This window comes from Spodoptera frugiperda, chromosome 26, assembly GCF_023101765.2.
Source record: "Spodoptera frugiperda isolate SF20-4 chromosome 26, AGI-APGP_CSIRO_Sfru_2.0, whole genome shotgun sequence".
In the NCBI taxonomy this organism is placed as follows: Eukaryota; Metazoa; Arthropoda; class Insecta; order Lepidoptera; family Noctuidae; genus Spodoptera; species Spodoptera frugiperda.
In genome coordinates this window covers 7906913-7919026 of record NC_064237.1, presented here as the reverse complement: position 1 = coordinate 7919026, position 12114 = coordinate 7906913, and the positions used below count along the sequence as shown (strand labels likewise).

The window sequence follows — 12114 nt, the reverse complement described above, 5'->3', positions numbered from 1 at the left end:
CCTCTATTTAGTTTTGATCATTGCTTCCAGTTGCTAGTAATGCTACACACTTGTTCTACAATTGATAAAATTATGTATGTATAGCTATTAAGTTTTAAGTAACAGCACAAGTGCACAATTTCGTCCACAGCAGCAATTTTTGAGAAATAAAGAATAAATAATACCACCATATGCTATAATTTACATTGTTTATTTGAACAGCAGAACCTACTTAGATAGTATTACACAAATATTGCAGTTTGATTTAACCTGTCAGGTTGGACAGGCGTCCGTGGCGTTTCTCCCAGACCATGCGGTGCTTCTGTTTCATGTACGCTTTACGAGCATCACCGTACGCACCAAGATCACCATCTGAAATAAAATCAGTTGATAGTACAGTGCTGAAGACAGCATTTCGCGACCAAGTTTATAGGTCACTTTTAAAAACTTAGTTATTACCCGTTCGGGACAAGTTGAGACCTGTGTGGAATTTGTAACAAAGGAAATGTTATGCATTATTAATTAATAATATTAACAATGTCGGTAATTCATATTAATTTACAACTGAATACTACTTACATATAGACAAACCACCATTATTATTATTTATTTCGTGAATATTCTACTGTGACGTATTCGCTCAAGTCTCATCTTGTCGCGCACGGGTTATACGTTAGTTTAAACATGCAACAAATGAATGCAATGTCACGCCTTTTATCCCCGAAGGGGTAGGCAGAGTAATTTAAACATTTGGTGTATTTATTAAATACAAAATCAGAATTTTCATTGTTCTGGTGCTTTTCATGTAAGCCTGTGAGTGATCTTGTGATCTTGTTCTTCTGTGAACATCAACAGAGAACTAGATATAACTACTTTCTACAAATAATAATTCATGGATTAAATAATGTTAAGCCAATAACTTTCAAGATATAACAATGTGCAGGTAAACAATTTTGTAAAAAGAAGAACTAACCGAGTTAATGAGATACTTATAACTTTCTTATTGGACTTATCGTAGAACAAACCATAAAACAGGGTGAATAGATACAGGAATGAGGTGAATAGATTTATGTGTGAGAGAGCCATGCTTCAAAACGAATGGGCTCGACTGGAATGATACCACAGCCTCACAGAAAACCAACGTAAAACAATGCTTGCGTTATGTTTCATTGTATAAATGAGGTTACCGGAGGCCCAATTACCCCCTTCCCAATCATCCCAATCCCCGATTCCCCAAAAACTTTTAAATTAACTTAACCTAACCCCCAAAAGGCCACCAATACACTTGAAACACCTCTGATGCTTCATGTGTCCATGGGCGGTGGTGATTGCTTACTATCAGGTGATACATATCTATTCACCCCATTTTTCTGTAATATATCCACAAAAAAAAACAAACATCTTACATTTGATAAACCAGGCCTCTTCTGATTCCTTGTACTTGTCCCACAGAGGTTTGCAAGCTTTAGCATGGTCGGGCCTTTCATAGACCATGCAGTCTTCATACCGCTGACGAAGAATGCCTAGGATCTCAGAATCAACAGCCCTGTAAAAAAATAGAAATGGTTTTATACTGTTATATATTCTATTGCATGAGATTGAAGGCTTTTTGAGGTTTCAAGCTATGATGCTTGTTGTGGTGGGATTCCATTAAATGTAATTTAAGTGATATTATAATTATGTATACAGAATTGAATATATTAAAACTCAGTGTGTGGTATGACGGCATGCAGATCTATGTATGATATCAAGACACAGTTTTATATTGTGTTTCATATATCGACAGACAAGAGGTTAAAAATGACCCAATTATTGTTATTATTATGACTACATGATACTAGGGAGATAAACAGTATTTTTGTCAGATATTTCTGAAAATATAGAAACTATCTAAGAACAAGAAATGATAAGATTGTTTTCAAATAGTGTTCAACAAGCGGTATGTTATTATCACATAGTTAGCAAGAGTATAATATTTGGCTAACCTATCACGTTTGAACTGTGCGTTGGCCTCAAAATCGCAGACGACATCACCATCGTAGCATTGGTCGATGGTTGGCACACGACGGAACTTCTGGTGGTACCATGGATATTTCTTCTGGTTAGGCTCGACAACCTTCTCTGAAGAATAACAACATTATTTGCATCGCACTTACATAACAATCAATGCTGTAAACTTGATAGATTTTTACCTCGGAAATAAGTTACGGGTCCATCGATTGTATTATAAAGGGCTTTAATAAATCCTCTATAAGTATTTGTATCTTTAGGGATTTCGTCGCTTGACATTATTCTATTTCAATAAATTCACCTCGACTCGAGTTTGATTTGAAGTGAATTTACGAAGTAAAAATCGTAAAAGATCGCAAATTATGACAGCTGACATTTGACTTTGACATTTCATCAGTTGACAGATAATAGAGTTGATCTTTATTCATAGATCTGGACCTGGATTTACTAGGTTACTATTTTAGGATTTTTTGTTCATTTAGTTCATATTCATACTTTCATTTATTCATGGTTAATAGTTGCATTTATTTCGATTTTTTACAAGCAACAACAACTTTATACAAGCAAAGCCTCCATAAACTTATTGATAAGAAATGCAGCGCCATCTTTTGTTCTAGTTGGTGGAACGTCAATTTAGTTTCGTTAATAAATTAATTTAATTTGCTTGCGTGTGTGACGTTTTAACAAAAATGTACATGTCCATCCACAATGCAGTTCGTAAAATGTTTTTGATATGGATTTACCATTACGTAAGGGGCGCTACAGGTGTACCTATTAATGATTAATCTAGGAGAGATAGAGGGAAAAAGAAAAGAGATGAAAAACTTGAAAAAGCTTAGCGCTTACCATCAGGCGAGATAAGGGGCCAAGCGCCATCCAAGTATAAAAAAACCGGCCAAGTGCGAGTCGGACTCGCCCATGAAGGGTTCCGTAACAGCAAGTAGATGACATAATATAAAAGTTGTAAAATAACTTGGTTTTACCTAGTGTTTGTATGAACGACAAAGTTATATTTGCGGTTTTTGAAAATGTTTTATTTCTTAAAAACTAATAATGATATTTCGTTCCAACCAATTTTCGTTGTTAGTTTCCATTGAAATCTACAGCATACATTTTTTTCAGTTTTCCCACTCTCTTATTTTAAAAGTTAGACTGTCCCCCCGACAGTCATTTATCCACTTTGGAAGCGTCTAACTTTCAAACGATTGATTTAGACAAAAAGTGGTTTAAGGAACCTTAATGTCTTTTTTAAAGACCTATCCATAGACACCCATCACGGATATGTTAGCTGAAAAAAAAATTTTTTTAGTCAGTTCCATGTACCTATGGTGTGCCCCCCTTTAATTTTTATTCAAAATTCGAATAGCCGTTACCGAAATACATCATCCTACAAAGTTTCAACTATGTAGGCCCAATAGTTTCGGAAATAAATGGTTGTGACATACGGACGGACGGACGGCCGGACGGCCGGACAGACAGACATGACGAATCTATAAGGGTTCCGTTTTTTGCCATTTGGCTACGGAACCCTAAAAAAGCCCCTTGTATTTTTCAACATGGTTTCGTTTGTATGTTTTTTGCGCACATTCAATAGGTTGATGATGTTCATGTTGATTCACTGATTTTGCATAGGTTGATGTGTTTCTTTGTATAGCCTACGTACTATAGCCGTAAATTTTTACCCGACGTACTATAGCCGTAAATTCTTTATTACTTTTCTTCAAACTTGATGGATTTCGACAATCAGGGCATCGTTGGATTCGTCTCCCAAGTGTTTTAGATATGTGACGTAAAACAAAAACCAACATGGCGGCCGTGAGGCGCCCTAGAGAGAAGTAAAAAAAAATAAAAATAAAATATTTGCTACAATATGGGTATCAAATTAAAGAGCTCATCATGAGGATTCCAAAATGGTATATCACTGACATATAGTACTATGTGCAATTAGGTTCTTTATTATCCAAACTAAATACTCGTATAGGTACTACGCGACGCGATTGACTTTTCTGAACTGTCGTTTCGTGTCGCGGGTGAAATCTTGAGAAACACATAGCCGTATTTAACTAACTAAAAAGTGTTAAATAAAAATAAATAAATTAAAAAAATTAAAAAACAATTTTAAATAATTGAGTGTAACAGTCGGGACCCATTAAATAAACTAGACTAAAATCATTCAATATGGGTCCCGACTGTTGCACTCAATTATTTAAAGTGTTTTTTATGCAGTCGGGTTTTTTAATTTTTTTAATTTATTTATTTTTATTCTTCAAGTAATAAAATCTCTCTCAGATTTTCTCAAACCAATGCCTTTAGACTTCATTTATAATGTTATTTTCTAGGTACTTCTTAGTAAAGATACAATTTAAAATTTAATACACCTAACGGTGCTTACCTTTTTTTCGAGGCTGGAAAATCATCCAATGACTTCGTGAGAGAGTGGAGTGTCAGACTTTTACTGACAAAAACCACCCAGTTCCTACTCCTGCCTTTCAAGCCGGAGCCCCGGTAAACCCGCTAGATAGACCGCTAAACTTTGCCTATACACGGGAATAATTTCAGACACCGTGCTAAGTATTAAAATACTAAGAATTAATTCTGAAATCCAAAAAAAAAAACTGATTTCAAAATCCAAGACTCGAGGTAGACTTATTGTATCAGCCATCGTCGTCCCACTACAGGGGCAGAGCCTCTACCTACCCTCCTTCCACTCGGCTCTTCGTAGAGCTTTCTGTGCCCAATCCTTTTATAGGCATCGAGTTCATCCCGCCATCTCCATCTGGGCCGGCCACGACGTCTATTGACGTTGAGTGGGCTTCACTCAGTAGTGAGTATTGCTCACCGCTCATCCGACATGCGGCAGGTAGGTCAGGTAGACTTATACTTGCACTTATTAACAATAATATTATACTACCCACTAGTACTAATTTGATGAGATTCGATCTCACATCTATATGTATTTCATTCGGGTCCGAGAGCGTCGGTACCATGCTCAGATGCTGACATTTGAGTTTAAAAAGTCGTTCACTTAAATTGTCAGAACTAGCTCCGCTCCTTACAAAAATAGCGTGATGATATTAGTGTTTAATGATTTTCCATTAGTAAGGGCAGTGGGTCAGTGGGTCGTTTTAGGGACGAATTTATTATCTATAAAATTAGATTTTGTGCATTTTTGCCAATTTTTTATGTAACTTTATCAGCGTAGAATAATGAATGCCCGATTTTTAGGTACTAGGGTACCTATAAATTTTTGTGGGGAAATTCATCCAATGACTTCTCCCACCCTGGGTATGATATGATAGATTATCAGACTCTTACTGACTAACACTCCGTTCCTGCTCTTGCTTTGAGCTGGAGCCCCCATAACCCATTAGGTTGTCCGCAGTTTCGAAATGCCTACTTTTGTTGAGTAGGTCAATTAGTTATACAACAAAATATAGTTTCATTCTAATCCGTTAGCACCGGAGATTGGTTTGTGCAACTATACAACAATACAATTTTTTTTTTTATTTTAAAAATGTACATACTATTAATCATACTGTATTTCTGTTTTTCAGAAATATTGTTTGTAAGTAGACGCGATATTTTTATTAAGTATGTGTTTGGATATTAGACTACTTAGTGCCTAAAGTAAAATTATTTTTTGAGACATAACATTTTATCTCAATTTGCATATCAGAAATCTTGCAAGCCTTAGTTTGTAAGATTTCTTATGCCTTATTATGATCCTCAGATCACAATAATGCAACAAACAGCTGATTGCTGATACATTACAATACAGTAGGTACATTTTCCTTGTGTGGCTAGACTTCTTACTGAGCGACAAGTCATTGAACGGAGGGCGGGGGCGCGCATGCGTACAAGATATCTACCAAATTGGGTTGCTATTTCTAACAAACCGCATTCGTTATGGAAATATTATAATACGTATCTTGGTCGTATTTTTACCAAAAACTCGATATAATACATGTTTTTAGCAGTTTAAAGTGTCATAATATATAGTAAAAGTTAGTAATGTTGGGAAAGTTAATGGCTAAATCATTTTTTAAAACGTTTCACTGGACATTGTGGAGGACGAGGGGAGTTCTGTCAATCCACCATTGCGTATTACGTTAGTGTGGGAAGGCGTCGTGTTGTGTTTTGACGCCGCTCGCGGTGACAGCGCGGTGAAATGGCGCTTCGTTCCTGGTGATTCAGTCGTGTGGCGCGCGCGTTAGCCGCCACTGTCTCGTTGTGCTAGTGCCCATGCGAGTGCCCGGAGCGCCGCGATGAGGTGGACCACGACTCCTTACCGCGCCAAAGAGCGCGCCAATATCAGTTGCTTCATCTTCATTATGTTCTTTGCGGTGTTTGGTTTCATTATATTAACTGAACTACTGCCGCCAAAAGACCCCGTTACATCCAACAACTCGAGATCCCGTAGTGACCATCTCCAGGTAAGGATTCCCGTGTTATTTGTCTTATAAGAATCCAATAAGCTCACTGTGGTTTAGTCAAATTTGCTGATGCTAATAAACCTGAGATTTAGAAAGATTCAGTTTGATAAAAAAATAATATTCTGTGTATTGACGAAAAAAAAAACAATATTTTACTAAACAAAGAACCTGTGATAAAGTGCAATAATTTTTAATTTACTGAAAAATATTAATTAATCCCCTCTTCCCAACATAATTATCGAGATTAGAAAATGGTATATTATTATTGGTAATTTATACAGCAAATAAAAAAAAACAAATGCACCAATTGGTTCTCGAAATACCTTATTGCTTGATAGATTTGTGTTAATAGGTTAAAATAATCGGGAAACATTGATCAGATGTGAGGTCAACCACCGAACTTGTACTACCTAATATTTATCAAAATACCTATTATCCGTTAATTAATAGCAGTTTACAAGCAAAATATTTTGCTTCTATTTGATAATAGGTAATATATCACTTACGTAAGCTTTGTAATGTTAATATCAATTCAGGTCAATTTTATTGTTGTTATTACTGACTTTAATTGGATCTGTGAATGAACTTGAGTATGGGTCAATGTTTGTGTTAAGACTTATCGAATAGCGATCATCAGATCAACAAGTATTCATTATGGATTTGCTAAAAATTTTGTTTGTATGTAACTAATATTAGTACAACTGGTTAGTTCTTAATTACTGATTGTCGAACACTATAAATAAAAGGAAGAAGTTACACTATCGCATTTATTCCGCGCGCGATACGCGTCGTTGTTATTCCAATCCGGGATATTTTAAATATTTAACAAATCACATTCTTTTGTATTTAATTTGCTAATAAATAGAATAAATACTTGTCAGAACAAATAGATATAAGTTTAAATAGGTCTTCAAAATGTGACTGTCTTTTATTTTTTAATTTTTCATTCCTGTTTGGACACAACCGAATCGTTATGTTATGTTTTAACTGATTATTTGACCTCCATCATGTTATTATCAGCCATAAGATGTCCATTGCTAAATGTAGACCTATAATGGCTTTCTAGATCGGCTGGTTGGAAGCAACCTGTATTCAGGGAACTTAAATTAAGTCTAGACATTTTGTGCGTCGAATATTTTTAAGACTTGATCTTATTAAATGATATAATAAGCTAAACTGTAATCACATACACAAACTTACGTACAACATTAGAACTTAAAACGGGATATTTACCATGTTTATTTATTTCTGCGAGTTTCCGATATTTCGGCACTGTTGCAAGCGCCATGATCACGGATGAACCAGTTAATCAGTGAACATGCTAAATATCCCGTTTTAAGTTCTAATGATTGTATTAGTGATTATGTCAGTTTAAAAACGTATAACTTACGTACATTTTGCAAATAGTATTATAATAGAAAATATCCAATTCGTAAACCGTTACGGCGGCTATTGACGCACAAGATGTCACTGGTTGAACCCACTAGCCTGGAAGGGTCCCTGTCAATTACTGTCCCCCTTACTTGAAATGCAAGTCGTTCGGTACAAAACCAGTTTTAGCAAACATATGACCCTGACGTCGGTCAAAGGCTTGGCCTCGAGTTTTTAAATCGAATAACTAATAAATAAACGGAATGTTCGGATGTTGTAATCATTCGGTTTTAGGAAGTGGTTCGCGATATTTTGTGTCAAAGTCTACTGATTAAATATGAGTAACTAACCTATATATTATTTGTGTATAAATCATGTATAGTTCGTCACAGAATTTTGCTGGACTGGTCTTAAATATAAAAGAGGGCGTGTCTTGTTTACATACTTGTGTCAAATTAATTATATCCGCGATAGCAGTTGCTAAAGGTCAGGTTCAACAGAATTTGCAGACCGGTTTAGTTACAACATTAGATATTTTTTTAAAAGTAACGATGGAGTATCTTGCTCGTTCTTCTCCATTCGAAGTTACACTTTGGATCGAGCACCTAGCTTCACTGGCAGACAGACTGACGGACAATTCACGTATCAAAAGTGCCTAATTTAGGATTAATTGAAATAAATGCTTTGACTTTGACTTTTCATATCTATTAATATTTAATCGGCTCTTATACTACCCGCAGCAAGAGTAGGAGTGGTGTCAAAGATATCTTTGTAGGATATCCTATTCTGCTGTCATCAAATGACTTCAATATATCAATCATTATCACAGTATATCCCTTGTAAACTAGTGCCATTATCGTCACATTTTATTTTGTGTGAATGTAATAGTCATTATAGTATTATAGTGCGAGTCATTAGAATTTTTATTATACCTAATTGTTAGTTCATTGACCTAATGACAATTATATCGTAGTTGAGTTTATTTTCAAATTCAGAATAGATCTCAAATAGGTAATACTGATTGGATTTTATGAATTCATGGATTTATCAGAAGCTGTTAAGTTATGTTAAGAGAAAGAAACTTGCTACTATATAGGTATATCTTGACTGGAGTATCACTCCTATGAAATTGAAATGGGGTCACAGGGACCACCTCGAAGGACACCAAATTACGCGCCGACCACGTAAAGCTATTAATTATAAAAAAGGTGCTCCAAGCATGTGTTTATTTATAAATAAGTTCGAGTAGTGTCTGTAAAGTTCCACCGTTAACATTCCAACAAACAAACACATACAAATTAGAACAAACTCATGTACCTACCATGTAGAGTAACTTCAGCACTTGTAGAAAACTTGAAAGTCAGAAAACTACGACTAGTTCCCCAATGCGACCCAGGTTAGTTAAGTTAATGTGTTTCCATTCCCGTATATTTCTGTAGAAAGCTTTTACTTGCTCCCAAGTCCCAGATAGTTTCTACTTTTCTACACAGAGGAACGCTAAACAAAAGTTTAACCTGAACACTGTCTTAGCGTCTACTCTTTAGAATGCAGAATTCATTAGCACAATTTTTTTTTATATTTTGCAACAAATGTTTAATTTGTCTAAAAGCATCTTTTGTAATGTATTTTACAACACTACGCTTTTATTTGTTTCTGTACCTACGCGGTACGTTAATTCTAGTATTTACTCGTTTTCTTCCCTGACAGACCTATTACTTCTATAAAGTCACTTTGACTTGCATTGATGTTGTGAATTAACAATTAATGAAACCTCTAGTATTGGTTTTATACAGTAATAAATCTTGATTATAGTAAAGTAATCGATTTATTTAATCACCAACGTTACGTGTATAACACAAATAAACTTTAACTACATTGAACATCTAAACAAACCTAACATTTGAATTAAACATCGACCTTTGATGAATCGCAAGAATCAGGCAACAAATGACAAATTGTCCCCACTTGTATCAACACAACGATGAATTGAGTTCAATCATTAGATAAATTGTGTCATTGTACTTACATTCGTGTGAATAGGTACAAATTGACGACATCGTCGTAAGTTCATGTCCATTTACTGAAGATCCGAAGTTAGTGATTCATTAACAGAACCCAGATGAATAATTTAATGGCAATATTAAGCCTTAAGGACAATAAACGTTCTCAGAGAGCATCGTTTATTATCAAATTGCTAGCTACCAGAGAATACATTAAGCATTAAGTATTTGCGACTGACTGGCATTAACCTAAACATTGGCTCATCCTTGTCTCAAGGGAATAAAAGCTTTTCGACGGGATCGTCTAAGTAAATCATAGTACATTAATACCTCGGTCAGTGAATCTGAGAGGTTCACTAATAAAGGTACACTTCAGTTAATAAGATCGGATCGAGCAGTTTGACGTCATAATCTCTTTGGTGTAGTTATATTCTAATCATTTGTATTTAAAGCCCCCGATGGATAATCAGGGGTTGTATAAGTTTGAATTGTCTGTCTGTAAGTAACCTAACGTCTTTGACTGGATATTGGTGTTGGAATGTGCTCACATAATTGAACCAACGAAACAAAGTAACTAAAATTTTGTATTGTGAACCTCCATAGGAATCTACACATTGGAACGAGCAAATAGCTTCACTAGACGATCGACCGACAGACTGACATTTGACAATTGTAATAAATATTTGCTTTGACGTTCGAAAGCGCTTGAAATAAATAATTTTTACTTTGACTTTAACCCAGATAAACCGATTTTGATATGGTTCCGATTGTCTAAAAGCATTTTTGGGCGTTCAATATCAACATGACCGGTTCCTGGTATCACTGCGGTCGAGCTAATCCATTCGTACCGAAGCATGGCTCTCCCACATGTGCAATCCTAAATACTAAGTACCTATTATATGGGCGGAAATATTGGTTATATTATTTCATTCGTGGTTTTATTTTTATACATATAGCACGATATTCATTAAATGTAATAATAATATCTATTCTATTGTTATTGTGTGGTATCACTAAAATACTAATGGATTTCCTGTACTTAGTTTGAACTGTACCTGTACTGATGCAATTTTGTCTAATAAAAATAAATGATTATAACTAAATAAATACAAATACAAAAATAAATGATTTAGACACTTCGCTAAGTCACGTTCGAGGAGTTTACTCAGATTAATTTTAGCCTGCAACAGAGGCTAAAATATACAAATTCCTGATTCCCCCTACAATCCTTAAAATGTAGGCAACGCCCTTGTAACGCCTCTGGTGTTTTGAGTGTCCAAGGGTAACTAGTGGCGATTGCTAACCATCGTGTGAACCGTCGGCTGGTATATACCATAAAAATCTCCATCTTTATTATTAACTAATTAATGTTTAAATGTTTTAATCTCAGATTTACATACATGGTTGGCGTAGTAGCTGGGTGATTGTCTGCTCCGTTGCATGTTGCAAGTTTGATTCCCACACAGAAAACGTTAAGTGTGTTGGTATGAATAGCAGTGATTCGATTTGATTTTAGCATTTTAGTGAACAATGTTCATCAAAAGCGTAACCAAAACTCAGCAAACCACATTTAAATAAATCCACTAACTCAGTACAAACTTTAATCTACAAGAAAAGCAGAATTCAAAGCTATTATTACAAGTCTTCGTGACAATCACAATTAGTACTCGTAAAACTCGAAACAATTTATTGTTTGTTCCTTGTAAAACGTCAGTCAAATGTAGCTCCTTCGGCTAGTAAACAAAACAGGAGCCGAGAAAACTAATTAAGTTGTTAATATTGCTTAGATGACACTAATTAGTTGACCTATTACTTAGAACAATGTAGGGTCGACGAGTTAAGTAGATTTATGCTCTAGTTTGACTCGTCGACTTGCTCAAATAACAAGCAACTGTTGCGTGTTTTATCATTTTATATTGGTTTACTAGTTAGGTACTCTCGCGTTTCACTTTAGCTCTTATTAGTAATAGCGTGATGTTTTATAGCCTACAGCTTACCTAGATAAATGCATTATTCAACACAAAAATAATTATTAAATTCATATCACGTAGTTTCGGAGATAAGCGCACTCAAACAAACAAACTCTGCAGCTTTATAGATAAAATATTAATATAGAAGTACCTATACTTCAGAATTTAGGCTGTGTTAACTTGTTATAGATTTTTGAGACAAAAATGAAGTGTAGGTAGACTAAACGTATTAGGTATGTCTGATCACATAATAGGAAAAAAAGACGAAGTTATTGTACTTCAAATAAAATCACTTGAATGCATCCATATTGTACAAGGTGGTCTACAATTTTAATACAGTAATATGTTCCA

At 35.1% G+C, this 12114-nt stretch overlaps 2 protein-coding genes across 2 annotated transcripts in view; one reads left to right on the top strand and one right to left on the bottom strand.

The window, feature by feature from the left end:
* Positions 1–171: 171 nt before the first annotated feature.
* On the bottom strand, positions 172–2362 carry LOC118263952 (NADH dehydrogenase [ubiquinone] 1 beta subcomplex subunit 10). The gene is made up of 4 exons (XM_035576219.2): positions 2172–2362; positions 1965–2100; positions 1386–1525; positions 172–351 (listed from the first exon to the last, which is right to left on the bottom strand). The coding sequence occupies exons 1-4, from the start codon at positions 2266–2268 to the stop codon at positions 245–247; spliced, it is 480 nt and encodes a 159-aa protein (XP_035432112.2). The 5' UTR covers positions 2269–2362; the 3' UTR covers positions 172–244.
* A 3606-nt stretch (positions 2363–5968) lies between these two features.
* LOC118264116 (uncharacterized) overlaps positions 5969–12114 on the top strand; it is a 78296-nt gene continuing 72150 nt past the window's right edge. The window contains exon 1 of the mRNA XM_035576514.2: positions 5969–6422. Within this exon, the coding sequence (XP_035432407.2) occupies positions 6255–6422 (168 nt within the window). The 5' untranslated portion in view covers positions 5969–6254. The remainder of the gene's footprint in view (positions 6423–12114) is intronic.

Excerpts from the sequence above, each read along its gene's own strand:
- LOC118263952 (XM_035576219.2), bottom strand. The coding sequence starts at position 2,268 with ATGTCAAGCGACGAAATCCCTAAAGATACAAATACTTATAGAGGATTT. Across the intron at positions 2,101-2,171 it reads ACCCGTAACTTATTTCCGAG|AGAAGGTTGTCGAGCCTAAC; the intron begins GTAAAAATCTAT and ends GTTATTCTTCAG. Across the intron at positions 352-1,385 it reads AGAGGCCTGGTTTATCAAAT|ATGGTGATCTTGGTGCGTAC; the intron begins GTAAGATGTTTG and ends ATTTTATTTCAG.